This window comes from Entelurus aequoreus, linkage group LG19 (assembly GCF_033978785.1).
Source record: "Entelurus aequoreus isolate RoL-2023_Sb linkage group LG19, RoL_Eaeq_v1.1, whole genome shotgun sequence".
NCBI lineage: Eukaryota > Metazoa > Chordata > Actinopteri > Syngnathiformes > Syngnathidae > Entelurus > Entelurus aequoreus.
This window is the reverse complement of record NC_084749.1, coordinates 30,818,561-30,838,720: the sequence shown is the minus strand read 5'-3', so window position 1 is coordinate 30,838,720 and position 20,160 is coordinate 30,818,561. Positions and strand designations below refer to the sequence as shown.

Here is a 20,160-nt window from a genome sequence, read left to right as displayed (position 1 = left end):
GTGGAGGGAATACTTCGAAGACCTCCTCAATCCCACCAACACGTCTTCCTATGAGGAAGCAGTGCCTGGGGAATCTGTGGTGGGCTCTCCTATTTCTGTGGCTGAAGTTGCTGAGGTAGTTAAAAAGCTCCTCGGTGGCAAGGCCCCGGGGGTGGATGAGACCCGCCCGGAGTTCCTTAAGGCTCTGGATGCTGTGGGGCTGTCTTGGTTGACAAGACTCTGCAGCATCGCGTGGACATCGGGGGCGGTACCTCTGGATTGGCAGACCGGGGTGGTGGTTCCTCTCTTTAAGAAGGGGAACCGGAGGGTGTGTTCCAACTACCGTGGGATCACACTCCTCAGCCTTCCCGGTAAGGTTTATTCGGGTGTACTGGAGAGGAGGCTACGCTGGATAGTCGAACCTCGGATTCAGGAGGAACAGTGTGGTTTTCGTCCTGGTCGTGGAACTGTGGACCAGCTCTATACTCTCGGCAGGATCCTTGAAGGTGCATGGGAGTTTGCCCAACCAGTCTACATGTGCTTTGTGGACTTGGAGAAGGCATTCGACCGTGTCCCTCGGGAGGTCCTGTGGGGAGTGCTCAGAGAGTATGGGGTATCGGACTGTCTGATTGTGGCGGTCCGCTCCCTGTACGATCAGTGTCAGAGCTTGGTCCGCATTGCCGGCAGTAAGTCGGACACGTTTCCAGTGAGGGTTGGACTTCGCCAAGGCTGCCCTTTGTCACCGATTCTGTTCATAACTTTTATGGACAGAATTTCTAGGCGCAGTCAAGACGTTGAGGGGATCCGGTTTGGTGGCTGCAGGATTAGGTCTCTGCTTTTTGCGGATGATGTGGTCCTGATGGCTTCATCCGGCCAGGATCTTCAGCTCTCGCTGGATCGGTTCGCAGCCGAGTGTGAAGCGACTGGGATGAAAATCAGCACCTCCAAGTCCGAGTCCATGGTTCTCGCCCGGAAAAGGGTGGAGTGCCATCTCCGGGTTGGGGAGGAGACTCTGCCCCAAGTGGAGGAGTTCAAGTACCTAGGAGTCTTGTTCACGAGTGGGGGAAGAGTGGATCGTGAGGTCGACAGGCGGATCGGTGCGGCGTCTTCAGTAATGCGGACGCTGTATCGATCCGTTGTGGTGAAGAAGGAGCTGAGCCGGAAGGCAAAGCTCTCAATTTACCGGTCGATCTACGTTCCCATCCTCACCTATGGTCATGAGCTTTGGGTTATGACCGAAAGGACAAGATCACGGGTACAGGCGGCCGAAATGAGTTTCCTCCGCCGGGTGGCGGGGCTTTCCCTTAGAGATAGGGTGAGAAGCTCTGCCATCCGGGGGGAGCTCAAAGTAAAGCCGCTGCTCCTCCACATCGAGAGGAGCCAGATGAGGTGGTTCGGGCATCTGGTCAGGATGCCACCCGAACGCCTCCCTCGGGAGGTGTTTAGGGCACGTCCAACCGGTAGGAGGCCACAGGGAAGACCCAGGACACGTTGGGAAGACTATGTCTCCCGGCTGGCCTGGGAACGCCTCGGGATCCCCCGGGAGGAGCTGGACGAAGTGGCTGGGGAGAGGAAAGTCTGGGCTTCCCTGCTTAGGCTGCTGCCCCCGCGACCCAACCTCGGATAAGCGGAAGAAGATGGATGGATGGATGGATGGCTGGATGGTGACTGTGAAATAAATACTGGATACTGTACACTGTAGGTTTTGATTGATTGATTGTAACTTTTATTAGTAGATTGCACAGTACAGTACATATTCTGTACAATTGACCACTAAATGGTAACACCCGAATAAGTTTTTCAACTTGTTTAAGTCGGGGTCCACGTTAATTAATTCATGGTAGAAGGTAGTAGGTGAAGTTTCTTATATTCATGTTACTTCCTGTAAGGGAATTATGTATAAATGATTTAGGATACAAACAAGTAAACAACAATTAATGGTTAATGCATTCACATCTTACTTAAATAAAGTACAACCAACACTTTAAGTTGAATTAACTAGAAGAAAGCTTTTGTGCTCATATTTTCAACATACAAGCAAATTTCCATAAAAAATACAGTAACCAACATTTTAACAGTAGAAATACCTGCTAAATAAAGTTCCCTGACTCATTCTTACATATATGTCTCCGCCGTGGCGTTGCCATGATGGACAGCGTCCCAGGTGTGCGGAAGCATGTTTGCCTCTTCATCCCTGTTGATGGTGTTGGCACCTCACTTCCTAGTTTCTATTGCTTCATTCATCCATCTCTTGTATTTATTTGTTTCTCAGGAAATTAATTCTTCTTGGCTTATAGTTAGGTGTTGTGTGTTACACTACACTATATGTTGTTGTGTTCCGTAAGTCGGTGCGTCGCCTAACTTGCTCCGCTATCACTTCCGGTGTGGCGGTCGAGTCTTTTGTGGCTTGAAGTTGTGTTGCTGTTTTAAAATATTGTGTTTTGTCGTTTGTATTTGTTATGGCTTTTGCAATCGTGCTGTAGCTAAAATATGTTGTGTTGTAATTAAAGGTTTAAATTAAATGAAAGTTTGCAACTTCCTCACAGTAACATTTTATATATGCAAGATTTATTACAAGAACACCACCGACTAGCTTATGTTGATTGTTTGACAATTGTCGATATTTTTCACAATTACAAAGTTTATGTAATGAAATGTTTTTGCCGGCCCGAATAAAAAGTATTGGTGTTCACGGCCGTCACTCACCTGGTCTCGTCAACACTTACGTGCATGGAGCGCGTGCACTCATACAAAAGCAGTCCAAGTGAAGCAATGAAACATTTTCAGTCATGTTGTTGTTAAGAGAGAATATACATTCAATGACAGCTAACACCATCTATCCAAATTGCTATTATTAGCTAACAACACCGAAAGCTAAAGCGCTTGGATGTGTTCCGTATGTACGTTATGTCATTTCGTAGGAAAAGCCCTGACAGGGTGAGATATACTGTGTGAAATACATTGGAAAGTTGGAGCCCTCTAGGCATTGGTGTAAAAATGTTCCAAACAGCCCCTTTAATTATATTGTGTTGTGGCTTTTGCGTTTGTTATGGCTTTTGCGTTTGTTGTGGCCTTTCTCAGCCACTGTAGCTATTCGCCATTTTTGTTTTGATGACGTCACAGACAGGCAAAATCGACTTAACGTTCAATGTCCTTATTTTTAAAAGTGTTAAACTTCATGCAGGGACGGCGTGGCGAAGTTGATAGAGTGGCTGTGCCAGCAATCGGAGTGTTGCTGGTTACTGGGGTTCAATTCCCACCTTCTACCTTCCTAGTCACGTCCGTTGTGTCTTTGGGCAAGACACTTCACCCTTTGCCTCTGATGGCTGCTGGTTAGCGCCTTGCATGGCAGCTCCCGCCATCAGTGTGTGAATGTGTGTGTGAATGGGTAAATGTGGAAATACTGTCAAAGCGCTTTGAGTACCTTGAAGGTAGAAAAGCGCTATACAAGTATAACCCATTTATCATTTATGTATAATCTGCCATTCTTCAACCAAATGTTTTCCTTTTTCTAGTATCGATAGAGTCGATTGATTTCATTTTAAAGTGATCTTGGATCAATATCAATCTTCCGGAAGGCAAACTTGCCGAGCACAGATCGATATACCGGTACTTCAATTTTAGGAATATATATCGATCTATCAATGTATCGATCAATCGTTACACCCGTAATAGGGATAGTTCAATAAAGGTATTTTGCTGCAGATTTAAAAACCGATCATCCATGATTGAGATTGGCACATACCAAGACTTATGCTGATCACATGTATTAACTGTACATGTTTATTTATGGTGTGTGCTATTGACAGTTTAACACTGTCAGCACATTATTTAAACTAATATCTTATTCTTTTTTATTACATGTATTTGTTTGATTGAAACAAAGTCAATAGTACACGACTAAACAAAAGCAAAAAATACTATCTACTAGTTCTTTTAAATCCTTTGTTTTTGCACTTGGTCTGCCTGTGTTCACCGAGTTTGTAAACATGAACAAAAACAACAAAAAGGATTTAGAGAAAATAAAGATGTCGACCTAATCACTTTAGCGTGCTGTGTGGACACCACACATTTATAGATCGAGACTGCAACAATGCTGACGCACCAAGTTTTATCCTCTCTCTAAACTCTTATTAATCTTGTTTATTTCCTGTTAATAGCTGCTTACTTTTAGCTGTAACACAGTTCCATTTACATTTCTTAAAGTTTACTAAGCATGATTTATTTGTGTTTTCAAGCTGTCTTAGCGGTTAGCTTAGCTTTTATGATGCCTGCTGCTAGCTTGCTCTCAGTGTCTTAACATGTGTAACCTTGTCCTTCAGTGATAATTATACTTAAGATACTAAGAAATGCAGTTTAGTTTTCGGAATGGAGATGATTTTTATTATCTTAGGGGAGACACAATATTTGTTGCTTGTTGCTTGCGAGCTGGGGGAATAAAAATAAATACAGTTAGTCAGAGGGGATTGGCGTTTGTGATAGGCTTTAAAAGTCATTCATCGGCATTCATGTACTTTTTCACAAAAACCGTCTGATAGGTGCTTGATCGACTGGCACATCCCTAATAATTGACAATCACTATAAACAGCAATTATGATTTTAAAATTGAGAGTCTAACATTGCCACTTATTGGTTGTAAAATACAAAAAAAAAAGTTAAAGACCACACATTAGGTACATACAACATGAAGCCGCAATAAATATTTCAGTATTGAACAAGACAAAAATACAGTCCATACCCTGTACCGTTCTCTGCTGTTTACATGTTTACATGTTACTTTGTCGAGATATAAGGAAAAAAATTATATGAAATTCACTGATCTCGTACATTTTTTAACCGCAAAAATCATATATAAAGCGAATAACAATGGGTTGCCCAGAAATGTTCAACAGTACTTCTCAACAAGAGAAGAAAAAAATAAATTTTGGGAATGAACTGAATTCAAAGCATTTGTTCGTATTCACAACATTGAATACATTTAGTGGAACTAAACTATGGGATGGATTAAGTAAATAACTTCAACTCTTTCAACTATTTCCTGTCTCTGGCTACCCTCTGTCCATCTGCTTTGATTCTCTATCCCAACCGAACTGGTAGAGACAGTCACCCCACAGAGCTTGGGTTCTGTCCAAGGTGTCCTCCCGAAGGGGAGTTTTTCCTTGCCTCCACCGCCATTTGCTTACTCATGTGGGGTTTAGTTGGGTCTCTTTAAAATGCTTCTTATGGCATAGGGTGGAACCAGACAAACTCTGCTTCTTCCCATTCCTTTTGAACTTTTAATCATTTGATCAAAAATGTGCGCTTATGAATTTTCAACATGCTTCAAATGAAATTGAAACTGAAATGTGAGTGTGTGTTCTGCAGAAATTTCTAACTTGCTGGTGGTCACTAAAGATAGAGCACCAGTGCCCAAGACACCCATGCAGGAGAGCCAGGTCATTATCCATCGCATTAGCAAGGAGGAAATTGAACAGGTACACTTAATTTCTGTTTCTCCTTTGTTAATACATGTGCAAGCGTTCAGTCTGCAACGTTTTGTAGTGTAGCGCTGCAGGTATCGATTACTGTATTTTAGTATTCGAGTAATCTATTGATTATTTTGTTCGTTTAATCTAGTAATCAAATAAAACACACTTTCTAGCCTCAATGCGTGTCTTAGGCTATATATAATAAACAAGGATTTTTCTAATTACCTTTATTCTTTTTTCTTATAAATACACATAACATAAAAATGTTACCTTTACCTCAGAAGCATCACCACTTATTACTTACATCAGGAAAAAATAAGTTAAAACATTTAAAAGTAAAAAAAAAGCAGTCTAACCAAAGGAACATGAATCATAACTGTACCTGTATACTACATAGTGAAGTGCTGCATCATCAGTGTAGTGCTGTTGTAAAATGTCAGCTCTGTTTGACAGTGCAAACATTTCACCACAATGTCAGTCTTTTTCAGTTTTAAATGATCTCGTTTTCTTTGGCTCCTTGCTCTCTTCCCACTTGGTCGTTGTTTGTCTTTGATCCAACTCTTTCTACCGACGCTTTGCTAATGCTCTCTCTCTCTGCTGTGCACTAGGAGGAACACCTCGGACTGGGCACAAGAACTAACATATTCTCTGGCACACTGAGGGTAAATGGCGACGAGGATGCAGGTTATGGATCCTTCCAGGAGTTTAGGGTGGTTCTCAAAGTGCTTGGTTCAGGACACCGAGACTTATCCCTGGTGAGATTGGCTTTCACTTTCACACATTCTGTAACATGTAATTACAAACCCCGTTTCCATATGAGTTGGGAAATTGTGTTAAATGTAAATATAAACGGAATACAATGATTTGCAAATCCTTTTCAACCCATATTCAATTGAATGCACTACAAAGACAAGATATTTGATGTTCAAACTAATAAACTTTATTTATTTTTTGCAAATAATAATTAACTTAGAATTTCATGGCTGCAACACGTGCCAAAGTAGTTGGGAAAGGGCATGTTCACCACTGTGTTACATGGCCTTTCCTTTTAACAACACTCAGTAAACGTTTGGGAACTGAGGAGACACATTTTTTTAAGCTTCTCAGGTGGAATTCTTTCCTATTCTTGCTTGATGTACAGCTTAAGTTGTTCAACAGTCTGGGGGTCTCCGTTGTGGTATTTTAGGCTTCATAATGCGCCACACATTTTCAATGGGAGACAGGTCTGGACTACAGGCAGGCCAGTCTAGTACCCGCACTCTTTTACTATGAAGCCACGTTGATGTAACACGTGGCTTGGCATTGTCTTGCTGAAATAAGCAGGGGCGTACATGGTAACGTTGCTTGGATGGCAAAATATGTTGCTCCAAAACCTGTATGTACCTTTCAGCATTAATGGTGCCTTCACAGATGTGTAAGTTACCCATATCTTGGGCACTAATACACCCCCATACCATCACAGATGCTGGCTTTTCAACTTTGCGCCTATAACAATCCGGATGGTTCTTTTCCTCTGTGGACACGACGTCCACAGTTTCCAAAAACAGTTTGAAATGTGGACTCGTCAGACCACAGAACACTTTTCCACTTTGTATCAGTCCATTTTAGATGAGCCCAGCGAAGCAGACAGCATTTCTGGGTGTTGTTGATAAACGGTTTTCGCCTTGCATAGGAGAGTTTTAACTTGCACTTACAGATGTAGCGACTAACTGTAGTTACTGACAGTGGGTTTCTGAAGTGTTCCTGAGCCCATGTGGTGATATCCTTTACACACTGATGTCGCTTGTTGATGCAGTACAGCCTGAGGGATCGATGGTCACAGGCTTAGCTGCTTACGTGCAGTGATTTCTCCAGATTCTCTGAACCCTTTGATGATATTACGGACCGTAGATGGTGAAATCCCTAAATTCCTTGCAATAGCTGGTTGAGAAAGGTTTTTTAAACTGTTCAACAATTTGCTCACGCATTTGTTGACAAAGTGGTGACCCTCACCCCATCCTTGTTTGTGAATGACTGAGCATTTCATGGAATCTACTTTTATACCCAATCATGGCACCCACCTGTTCCCAATTTGCCTGTTCACCTGTGGGATGTTCCAAATAAGTGTTTGATGAGCATTCCTCAACTTTATCAGTATTTATTGCCACCTTTCCCAACTTCTTTGTCACGTGTTGCTGGCATCAACCTCTAAAGTTAATGATTATTTGCAAAAAAAAAAATGTTTATCAGTTTGAACATCATCAAATATGTAACATATTCAACTGAATATGGGTTGAAAATGATTTGCAAATCATTGTATTCCGTTTATATATACATCTAACACAATTTCCCAACTCATATGGAAACGGGGTTTGTACATAACTTAAAGTATCCACAAAATACAATACCTTACTCTTCTTCAAATTTTTCCCTACTGTTGGTAGGCCTTTTTTGAAACCGCAAGTATGATGCGGCAAGTCTCCCATAAGCATATAGTGCTTCTGTATGGAGTGTGTGTCCGCCATCTGGAGAGTAAGTGCCTGTTAAGAGTGACCTAAATAATGTGCGTATTATGGAAGAGCACTTTGTCTTACCTCATTTGAATTTTTTTTGTGGTGTACCAGATATCATCGTGGAAGAGTTGGTCGAGCAAGGACCACTGGATCTGTTCATGAGGAGACAGATATGTCCACTTAGCACATCTTGGAAGTTCCAGGTGGCCAAGCAGCTGGCCTCAGCTCTTAGCTACTTGGTAAGAAAGACACCCCCAGTGTGAAAGACACAAACCTGCTTTAAGCAAATCTCAATATAAATCTCAAAATATATATATATATACTTTTTTTTTTTTGCAGGAGGACAAAAAGTTGGTCCACGGTTTTGTGTGTGCCAAGAACATCTTGCTGGCGAGAGATGGACTGGAAGCTGATGAAGAAGGGCCCTTCATCAAGCTCAGTGACTCAGGAATACCAATCACAGTGCTCACTAGAGAGGGTAGGTAGATGACGTAACACTTACTTTGGGTTACAAGCTCTTTCATACGTCACTTGGCACTCATGTGATTACAGATTTATTTCTGCATACACACACTGTCTTGTCCAGAATAGTTTTGCTTTTGTTTTTTTCCACTTGCTTGGACTTGGACTTAGACTTAGACAAATTTTATTGATCCACAAAGGAAATTGCAGCACAAGCAGCCTCGTTTCTTGCACTCTCTGTGCTCTTTATTTGGTACACACAACAATCCTATGATACATATTAAAGATCCTTTCAAATGCTTGACTTTTAATGTCAGAATGAATTATTAAACAATAATGTTATTGTGTAGTTGTTTATTTGCACTGTATAAGTAGGCATTATTATTTGAATACATTTATAATATATGAACGCATTAGATTAATTATATTCCACTTTCCCCAACAATCATATCACCCTTAAGGGCCACTTTTGCATGTGCTCAATTAGTTCCTCTCCTTCTGCCACTCCCATTTCCCCCGGTCTTTCTGCTCCACCTTTTCCCTCTTTGTCACATCCTTAGATTTTGGTTATTAAGGCCATTGGAAGCTTATTTTTGAAAATATTTTTTTTGCTTTCAATATAAAGTTGGAATTGAGGATATGATGATAGGGAAGTTAAATAATTTTACATGTAACAGTGTTTCCCCAGATTACTAATATACTTGTGGCGATGGGCGTGTGGTTAGGGGTTTGGTGGTTGCTTGACCAGGGCCATGTCAATATGATATCATCATATAATTTGCGCGAGTGATCAATCATTTGGTTATAGTTTAAATTTATTTCAAACATGCTATACAGATGGCCGAAAATTTTACTCTAGTTTTATCAAATTTGTATGGATTTATTTTTTGCAAAATGCGATATAAGGGTTGAAATCCCTTTTCGCACATGTGCAACATGTTTTTTTTTTTAAGCCGTACGGCCTATTTTAGGCGCATTTGCGAGTAAATTTGTCACACCGTACAGCACTAAATCAATTGTGCTTATGTGGTCACCGGTTTGAGCCCGGCGAGTGTAGGGCTGGCTTGTGCGCGATGACCAATGTTAATATATTGTATGCAAAATTTGTTTTGTTGATCAACTTGTATATGTTGTTTTTTTCACCCATGGATTTATTACAACTCCCTCTTACACTGTTGATAATTTTTTTTTTTGACAGAGTGTGTGAATCGCATCCCCTGGATTGCTCCAGAGTGTGTGAAGAATGTATCTTCCCTGAGTGTTGCAGCTGACAAGTGGGGCTTTGGGACCACTCTGTGGGAGATCTGTTATGATGGAGAGGTCCCCCTCATGGAAAAGAAGCTCACGGAGGTTGGGTGACAAGCAGTCTACAATCTCATGTCTCTCCTTAATCTTCCATCCTTCACTGCAATGATCTCGCCTCCATTTTGCCAAACCAGTCAAGAGTCTGTTTTTACGTCTTCATTCTCGTCCCATGTGTTTTGTGTTGAGCAGAAGGAGAGGTTTTATGAAACAGAATGCCAGCTGGCTACTCCTGACTACAGAGAGTTGGCTGAGCTGATGATCCACTGCATGAACTATGACCCAAAGAAGAGACCTTTTTTCAGGGCTATCGTGAGAGACATTGACAAACTGGAGGAAAAAAGTAAGAGTTTAGGGGTTATATACATTTGATATGCTACATCTCTTGTTTCAATGTAATTATACAATGGATCCTCCTTGGTTCATTGGTAAAGCCCTCTAAAAACCACCAACAATACTCCATTTACATCTCGTGTCCTAAATATTAATCACATATTAGCAATATTGCTATTATAAAGGCTAACGCAGACAACTTATTGTTAGCGGTGCCGTGATCACACAGTGCTATCTAGAGCTACTGTAATTAGAAACATGCTAAAAAAACAAACTTAAAAGCACACCACAAACAGTAGCTAATGAGCGCACTGCTGTGCTGACAGAATAAGCACAAAAAAACTATCAGCCCGCCCACAATCGCTGTGCTGCGAGGCGCACAATAGGTGGATTAAAAGTTTGTACACTGAGACAAGGCTTGTACACCAAAACATATTTTTTATTCGGTTTGTGTTTCTTAAAGTACCAGTAGAGTGGAAAAACAAGTTGACTTTACATGATTAATTGTGTTTTATTCTATCTATTAAACCATATCCAATTGTATTTACAATCCGCAAAGTATGTGAAAATTCTGTCTAAATGTCACAAAATGCCACAAATAAAGTCAGTCATTTTGAGTATTCCGCTCCGAATGTCTTCGACAATTTCTGTAGCTTGATGTCACTGGAGGAATGCTTCTGCGCACTGACAATATCGGCAGATCAGTCATACTGGAAATACGCAAAAATTAGACAGAGATGTGCTGTCTATCATTCACAATGAACACGTTTTTCTTTTTTTCTGCATTTTAAGTCGAAAATAAATAAATAAATTAAAAAGTCCGCTAACAATAAAGTCAATGGGGGCTCTCTATTCTGCCCACAAAACTCTTCAAATGACCTTCCAAAACCCGCATACAATGCTCTATTTAGATATCGTGACCTGAATATTAACCAAATGTTAGCGATGTTGTTATTATAAGCGCCAACGGAGACAAACAATTTTTAGCGGTGCATTGTAACCAAAGAGCTAACTGTAATTTATGCTGCACTGGACACAAGGAGAGATTGTAATGTAATTTTAAAATGAAAGTAAAAATGGCAGTAATGCAACATGTATGGATGCCAACTGCCGTTAAACTGTAAAGAGGAAGAAGCTAATGCTGCGCGGCAGCATTGAGCCGCTGTGCTGCTGCCACTCATCGCGTTTCGACTCGTCAAAGTTATTCTAGGTTATAAATCATGCCTTTCATTTGGATAAAATAAATATTTAGCCAATAATCTTTTCCTCTCTCATAGATCCAGCTATCAAACCACAGCCTACACCTGAAGTGGACCCGACTGTATTTGAGAGGAGATTCCTGAGAAATATCAGAGAACTGGGAGAGGTGAACTAACTGTTTTGACTGTTTTATAACTTGTGTTACTTTATTTCCACATTTGGTCACATTATATCTTACAAAAAGTATTATCTACCTTAAGGGCCACTTTGGGAAGGTGGGCCTTTGTCGTTACGATCCTCGAGGAGATCGCACAGGTGAATTAGTGGCGGTCAAGTCACTGAAGCCTGAGAATGGACAGGAGAACGGGAACAACCTCTCTAGTGAAATTAATATACTGAAAGCACTGTACCATGAAAACATTGTCAAGTATAAAGGCATTTGCTTGGAAGAAGGTAAGCGGATATAATTGTGTGCACTAACAATAATGCATTTACATTTGATGAAGCCATACATGTTTAGCTTGTTCAACACGACTCATGTCTCTCTCTCCCTTTGACTTGTGTGTGAGCAGGTGGTCAGGCCACAAAGCTGATCATGGAGTACCTTCCTTTGGGCAGTTTGAAGGATTATCTGCCCGGCAACAAAAGCAAGACCAGTCTCAGCACTCTGCTCAGCTACTCCACCCAAATATGCCGGGTAGGTAACACAGTTGATTTTAAACGGCACTGTTTTATGCAGCCGTGGAGATAATGGAGCTCATTCTGCTCATCTGTAATGTTGACTTAGGAAAAGCATGTTCAAACTACAAACCAATGTTGTTTTTGACAACCATCTTAGTCTTAGTCTTTTGGACTAAAATGCTTATTAGTTTTAGTCACATTTTAGTCACTTTTATATGTGATAGTTTTAGTCCAGTTTTAGTCGACGAAAACTCAAAAGGGTTTTAGTCTAGTTTTAGTCGATGAAAAGTCAAAAAGTCAAAAATACATAGCTTATTAACTGACCCTGTACTAAAGCTTTCTGATCTTTCATTCTGTACTGTTGTGTGTGTGTGTGCGCGCGAGTGCGTGTCCCAACTTTACTGTAAACGTAAACGCACAGGTCCTGGTTGGGGCTGCACAACGTCACTTGTGGCTTTTAGGCTAAAGCTAGCAGACTCTACGTATAACAGTAACTCGACCTGTTTAACATATCAAGTTACGTGCTGACAGAACGTACTCACAAAGAGATAACCACACCGTCACTGAATGTAAACATGGCTAAACATGCTGCTAAAGTATTACACACATAATGAATTGACGTTAGCGTAACAAAAGATAACTTTAGCCTGAAGTTAGCAGCCCATTTGCGCCAGGAGTAAGTGGAAAACGTACTAATGTATTAGCTTACTATGACATTTATCGATTATGTTAACAGCATTTGTAACTTACCTTCGAAAAAATATCCTTGTGGCGAGCCTTAAGGTGCCGCTTAAGGTTGGTCGTATTTTTTCCGCATATTTTGTAGCCACATTTGTCACCGTCTTCCTTCACAATACACTCTGTTTTATTATCTGCTGGGTTATATTTAAAATACACCCATATGTCGTCTCTTCGTTTGCGACCACCGAGCCCCTGTGTTGAAACTGCCGCCGCCATCACGGTCCATTGCCTGATGAGTAACAACAGTCGGATGTGTTGAGCACGTTGTGCGCTGCACGCCAGTTGGTGGGCGTGGTTTTAATTGACACACACAATAAACAGAAATGTCATGCATTTTAAACGTCTGACAGATTACCCACTAACATTTTCGTCCGTTCTCGTCTCGTCAACGAAAACTCACACACGTCTCGTCATGTTTTCGTCATCAGAGAGACATGTTTATCTCGTCACTGTCTCGTTATCGTCATGAAAAAAAGTGGCGTAAACAAAATGATTTCGTCATCGTCATCGTTGACGAAAACAACACTGCTACAAACCTTTTATAAACAACAATAATTTTGGCTATAAATCAGATTTTATAGTTCTAGTCAAATTACCTGGTAGCATTGTCCCATTTGCTCTCTGTAAAGCACCAGTTCCATTGGCAGCAAAACAGGCCCAGAGCATAATACTACCACCTCCATGCTTGACGGTAGGTGTGGCGTTCCTGGGATTAAAGCCCTCACCTTTTCTTCTCCAAACATTTTGCTGGGTATTGTGGCCAAATGGCTAAATTTTTGTTTCATCTGACCACAGAACCTTCCTCTAGAAGGTCTTATCTTTGTCCATGTGATGTCAGATGAAACAAAACTTGAGCTGTTTGGCAGAGAAAAGGTGAGACCTTAAATCCCAGGAACACCAGCCTACCATCAAGCATGGTGGCGGTAGTACTATGCGCTGGGCCTGTTTTGCTGCCAATGGAACTGGTACTTTACAGAGAGTAAATGGGACAATGAAAAAGGAGGATTACCTCCAAATTCTTCAGGACAACCTAAAATCATCAGCCCGGAGGTTGGGTGTTGGGCGCGGATGGGTGTTCCAACAGAACAATGACTCCAAACACACGTCAAAAGTGGTAAAGGAGTGGCTAAATCAGGCTAGAATTAAGGTTTTTCGAATGGCCTTCCCAAACTCCTGACTTAAACGTGTGGACAATGCTGTAGAAACAAGTATATGTCAGAAAACCAACAAATTTAGCTGAACTGCACCAATTTTGTCAAGAGGAGTGGTCGAAAATTCTACCAGAAGCTTGTGGATGGCTACCAAAAGCGCCTTATTGCAGTGAAACTTGCCAAGGGACATGTAACCAAATATTAACATTGCTGTATGTATACTGGGTGTACCCCGCCTTCCGCCCAAATGCAGCTGAGATAGGCTCCAGCGACCGCCCGCGACCCCGATAGGGACAAGCGGTAGAAAATGGATGGATGGATATATATATATATATATATATATATATATATATATATATATGTGTGTATATGTACAGTGTGTATATAAAACGTTGATGAAGAGTTTTAAAGCAGTTTCAGAGGGCTTTCAAGGCTACAACGGTGACTCCCAATTGCAGCATCTTCCAAGCGTTTTTAATCATTTTAAAAATCCTGCCCCATGCCGACCAATAGGATGTGAGAGCAGTTTCACATGGTTTGTTTTGATGCATTGTGATTTGTTCGGAATATTTGAACCAAAGAAAATGAGGCGCACCAGGAGAAACCAAATTTACAAGGTGTGAAATCACACTAAGTCTGGATTTTATCTGTTGTGGAACCCAGGGTCAAAAATGTTGACCCTCTCCGTTTCATCAAATTATAGACCCATTTCAAAGCAATCCTTTATTTCAAAAATGTCTACAAAATGCTGTGTTTAGTTACAGTCTTGACTTGCATGATGTTCTTGACGTTTTCCAGTCTGGTTTTAAAGCTTTTCATTGCACTGTGCTTGTGCTCCCTTGTCCTGTGTTGTCCCTCAGGGCATGATCCTTGGACCTATTCTCTTCTCATTGTACATTCCGCCCATGGAACACCATAAAAAAAAAAACTACAATATATCATCTTATGTTTATGCTGATGACACACAAATGTGTGTCCCTCTAAAAAGGAAAGGTAACTTCAAATTGTCTCAAGGACACAAAAGCCTGGTTAGCAGTGAACTGCCTGAATTTAAATGAGAACAAGACAGAAAATATTTTATTGTAAGCCCTAATGATCAGTGACCTGGACCCCTTATTGTCTTATTTTAGCACAAAGTCACATATCTTGGTTTTAAGTTTGACACTGGTTTTAAATGTGAGCAACAGATTAAAACTACTTTTTTTTATCATCTTAGACGTTTGGCTAAAATCAAATCAGTTTTATCTTTTGACGACTTTGAGCAGTAGTCCATGCTTTTTTTCACGACTGCAATTCACTTTGTTGGAGTAAACCAGGCCTCACTCGCATGTTTGCAGTTAGTCCAAAATGAAAATAATACAAGAAATGTAATTTGAATAAAATTGTTTGTCCTGAGTAGTCCTGAGTTCAATCCCGGGCTCAGAATCTTTCTGTGTGGAGTTTGCATGTTCTCCCCGTGACTGCGTGGGTTCCCTCCGGGTACTCCGGCTTCCTCCCACCTCCAAAAACATGCACCTGGGGATAGGTTGATTGGCAACACTAAATTGGCCCTAGTGTGTGAATGTGAGTGTGAATGTTGTCTGTCTATCTGTGTTGGCCCTGGGGTGACGTGGCGACTTGTCCAGGGTGTGCAGCTGAGATAGGCTCCAGCACCCCCCGCGACCCCAAAAGGGACAAGCGGTAGAAAATGGATGGATGGATGGATGTTTGTATATACTGTACATAATAATACTTGTATATTTTTTATATATATATATATATTGTACTTACTGCTGACTTAATCATAGTATGAAAATGCAACCATTTAGCATTTTATAGATAAGCCTATTATTGAGTAAGATATTTATAACTATGTATATATCAGTGTTTCCCATAAACTGCCAAGATACCTGTGGCGGTGGGGGCGTGGATATGGGCGTGGTCACCATGACATCATCGAGTAATTTGCATAATTTACTACAATGATATGATTTTCTCTAAAAAGGCTCAATAAATGTATACTTACTAATTAATAACAGTTTTGTTTTAAACGTCAATCCATCCATTTTACAATATAATTACAACACTTTATGTACATATTTATATACAGATTTGAACAATAAGTTATTCACTGAAATCTATTTATTAATTGTGGTTCTTACAAAAAATCTATCTTATAAAATATAAAAGCTAAAATGTCTCTTAAAGCTATGCCCCTTTAATTAGTGCATACTAAATAATCTAACTTTAGCCTACTACTACAACCATATTATTTACCAGCAACATAAAGTGAAACAGAGGCAGAGGTGTCCTGCCACAGTCAGTAACAAATAAACAGAAAACAGTAGTGGTCAAATACAAATAAGGCAACAAGAGAAGTATCCTACACTTCTCTTTTGTAAAGTAAATCTGAACAGCCTATATGGGCATCTACATCAACTATATGATTTGCCTGAGAAGCTGGACAGGACAAAAATAAATAAATTTCGTGGCGGACGTAATTCTTTCGTGGCGGCGCCGCCACAAATAAATGAATGTGTGGGAAACACTGTATATATATATATATATATATATATATATATATATATATATATATATATATATATATATATATATATATATATATATATATATCTCAGAATCGTTTTATTGCCATTGTTTGAGAACGGGTTCACAAACTAGGAATTTTTCTTTGTGCAACATAAAACACATATAACACATCCATCCATTTTCTACCGCTTGTCCCATATATGCTTTATAAATGAATTTAGTATTTACTAATGCTTTATAATAAGTACACACTTTAAGCATTTATTAAGTGTTACCTAAACATGTATTGTTTGTTTTTATATCTTTTAATTGATCAGCACCTCAGTATATCATACATATATATGTCTGACCTGTTAAAAATGTACACCACCACAAGGTCTCTGCTGTCTGCTGCTCAATTTCTCCTTGTCTTCCCTGAAACTCAATTAAAATCCAAAGTGGATTGCACTTTATCGGCGGTTGCTCCAAAGCTTTGGAACAATCTCCATGTAGGGATTTTGACATCTCCCTCTTTAATGACTTTTAAATCACGTCTGTTAAAGACAGGCAAAGGTCAGGTCTTCTGAAAGATTGAACAAGCATTTATTAACAGGTCACAAGTAAATGTTCTCACTCCCAAGAAGTCTGTCGATTGCATATTTAAGCGGGTGCCCCCACAAGCAGGTCTCTGTAAGAGTGAGCCCCAATGACTGCTTCTTCACTCCTTTTATGGCAACAAGTCTATGGTCACCAGTGAACTATATATCATCTACTGTGTTCAGGGAATGGATTATCTGGGATCTAAAAACTACATCCACCGAGACCTGGCTGCCCGAAACGTGCTGGTGGAGAACGAGAGGACGGTGAAGATAGGCGACTTCGGTCTGACCAAGAGCATTAAGGACAATGAAGTGTATTACACTGCCAAGGATGACCATGTCAGCCCTGTTTTCTGGTGACATGAACACTATACTATATCTTATTTGCATTTCCTTGGAGCCTGAAATCACCTCATTGTGTGTTGCTCCTGGCCAATAAACCACTTTGGGACATGTTTGTCTTGTTTCGCAGGTATGCTCCGGAGTGCCTGACTCTCTGCAAGTTCTACTTTGCCTCAGACGTCTGGTCGTTCGGGGTGACAATGTACGAGCTCATCACCTACTGTGACCCCCTCAAGAATCCAATGGAGGTAGATAGTGTTCAATTGCCTCACAGTATATTTTTAGATTTTGCTAAAATTATCATTTGAGTTGGTATTATTGTAAATGCTGACACACGAATGTTAATATTACTTACACCTTCTTTACCTTGCAGATGTTCTCCAGGTTAATGGGTAAATGCCAAGGTCAGACGACCATCATTCTCTTGGTAAACGTGTTGGCCGAGGGGAAGAGGCTTCCACGTCCTGACGGCTGTCCTGAACCTGTGAGAGATGCTTTTCTTTCTCCCTTTGCTGACCATCTCAACATACAAAATATTCACTCTGTATTGTACATCAATTTTACAAGAATCACTAAAGTCATTGTTTTTGGTCTCAAGCGTACAACAATTTGGGGGAACATTTTCTTCTAGTTTGCGGTGAATCTTGCATGAATCTTTAGCACAATTCTGCCATACATGAGGTCTGTCAGAGAAGTTTCAGGACTTTTGATGTTGATTTGCCTTCAACGTCAAAATGTGAGGGGCGTCACACACTGCGGGCCAAAAAATCACACAGCAGAAGACAAGAGAGTAGTGGCAGGATGACAATGCGCCTGCTCACAATGCTCCGAGTATCTGACAGTTCCTCACCAAAAACAACATCAGTGTGCTGGAGCTTAGAAATAGCTTCCTGAGGACTGTCTTCTGCAGTGGACATTTGTTTTTAGTCTCTTTCTTTTGTCAAACTTAAAAAATTGGGTAAAAAAGGGCCCTGTTGTGCAAAATACAAATGTCCACTGCAGAGGATGCTTTGAAATATCCTCTTGAGAACAAGTGTCCTACAGTGGACATTTCTGTTTGGCGTAACAGGGAAATTTTATCCCAAATTTTGTAAGTCTGACAAAACAAAGACCATAAACAAATGTCCACTGCAGAGGACATTTGTGTTTTGCAAAACAGCACTTTTTTCCCCCCAAAAATGTGTAGGATAGGATAAGGCTGGGTGACGAAAAAGTATATCTCGATATATTTTTACTTTAACTCGATATATATCTCGATATATTTTCCGGTGAAAGTATACATATAAAGATATTTATTTTTGAGCGAGATTCAGTGAAATTGAAGTGAATGACAACTGTACTGTAAACAGTCAGTGGCACTTTTATTAACACAGTTAGTCAAGATGGGTATTAACAGCACACAAAAGAAACGGTTTAAGTAGCACAGAATTACATAACATACACTACTGTTCAAAAGTTTGGGGTCACATTGAAATGTCCTTATTTTTGAAGGAAAAGCACTGTACTTTTCAATGAAGATAACTTTAAACTAGTCTTAACTTTAAAGAAATACACTCTATACATTGCTAATGTGGTAAATGACTATTCTAGCTGCAAATGTCTGGTTTTTGGTGCAATATCTACATAGGTGTATAGAGGCCCATTTCCAGCAACTATCACTCCAGTGTTCTAATGGTACAATGTGTTTGCTCATTGGCTCAGAAGGCTAATTGATGATTAGAAAACCCTTGTGCAATCATGTTCACACATCTGAAAACAGTTTAGCTCGTTACAGAAGCTACAAAACTGACTTTCCTTTGAGCAGATTGAGTTTCTGGAGCATCACATTTGTGGGGTCAATTAAACACTCAAAATGGCCAGAAAAAGAGAACTTTCAACTGAAACTCGACAGTCTATTCTTGTTCTTAGAAATGAAGGCTATTCCACAAAATTGTTTGGGTGACATCAAACTTTGGAACGGTAGTGTAAATAAAATAGAAAAATATAATTCTACATAAAATAAATAACATGGCTGTGCAAATACAAAATGTATCACACTCAGATAAAAAGTACATTTGCAGGCAGGCACTTTTTAATTCCTAGTCAACGATGTAATGGACTGTTACACACGTACGGTTCTGGTCAGCGTCAAGTAAGTGACTTGACTTAATTGTGCGGCTATGATCTTTCTCACTTCGGCATACATTTTGGCAGCATTTCTCCTGCGAAATATGCTCGAACGGTTTTGATTTGGGCTTACATTGTAAAAAACACAAATGAATGTTTTATCCAGACGCATACATTTGTCCAAATGTGGCCAAGTAGACGCATTGTGGGTTTCCTGGACGTCGTCTTCATCGCTAAAAGAAAAATCTAAGGAAGAGAATCTCTCTGCCATCTTCCACTAGTTTTTTAAATATATACATCTTGATAATTCCCTCTTCTCTTCTTCGAATCTCGTCGTCATTTGGGATGTCTGTTGTGATTTCCCTTTCTGGTTCGATGACCCGCCCTATCCTGCCTCTGATTGGCCTGTCCCTAACCAATCGTGACTCATCACGCACATCTTAGAAGGAGGAAGGGGAGGGGTTTAGTACCCCATGGTGGGAAGCGGAGGAGAACAATGAACACAACAAATAAGCAGCCTTTGGTAATTTTAACGTGAAATAAATGATATCGATATTACGATATTTTCTCAATTCATATCTTGTTTAAAAGTATACAGTATATATATATCCTACAAACTCTATATATTGCCCAGCCCTAGGATAGGATTGACTTTTATTTATCCCACAATGGGGAAATTATGTTGTTGCAGTGCAGTAACAGAAAGTCTGACAAAGTCAGTAGATCCAAAACCAATGAAATAGTTTCTTGAAAACAAGCAAATGTAAGCAAAACAAGTGTCCACTGCAGTGGACAT

At 40.3% G+C, this 20,160-nt stretch overlaps 1 protein-coding gene across 1 annotated transcript in view; it reads left to right on the top strand.

Annotated features, from left to right (window-relative positions):
- Window positions 1-20,160, top strand: part of jak1 (Janus kinase 1) — a 58,463-nt gene that overhangs the window by 32,786 nt on the left and 5,517 nt on the right. Inside the window, exons 12-24 of the mRNA XM_062028264.1 lie at window positions 5,344-5,453; window positions 6,056-6,202; window positions 7,871-7,958; window positions 8,051-8,178; window positions 8,279-8,417; window positions 9,600-9,751; window positions 9,896-10,046; window positions 11,314-11,402; window positions 11,497-11,689; window positions 11,809-11,933; window positions 17,100-17,272; window positions 17,389-17,506; window positions 17,632-17,742. Of these exons, the coding sequence (XP_061884248.1) occupies window positions 5,344-5,453; window positions 6,056-6,202; window positions 7,871-7,958; window positions 8,051-8,178; window positions 8,279-8,417; window positions 9,600-9,751; window positions 9,896-10,046; window positions 11,314-11,402; window positions 11,497-11,689; window positions 11,809-11,933; window positions 17,100-17,272; window positions 17,389-17,506; window positions 17,632-17,742 (1,724 nt within the window). The remainder of the gene's footprint in view (window positions 1-5,343; window positions 5,454-6,055; window positions 6,203-7,870; window positions 7,959-8,050; window positions 8,179-8,278; window positions 8,418-9,599; window positions 9,752-9,895; window positions 10,047-11,313; window positions 11,403-11,496; window positions 11,690-11,808; window positions 11,934-17,099; window positions 17,273-17,388; window positions 17,507-17,631; window positions 17,743-20,160) is intronic.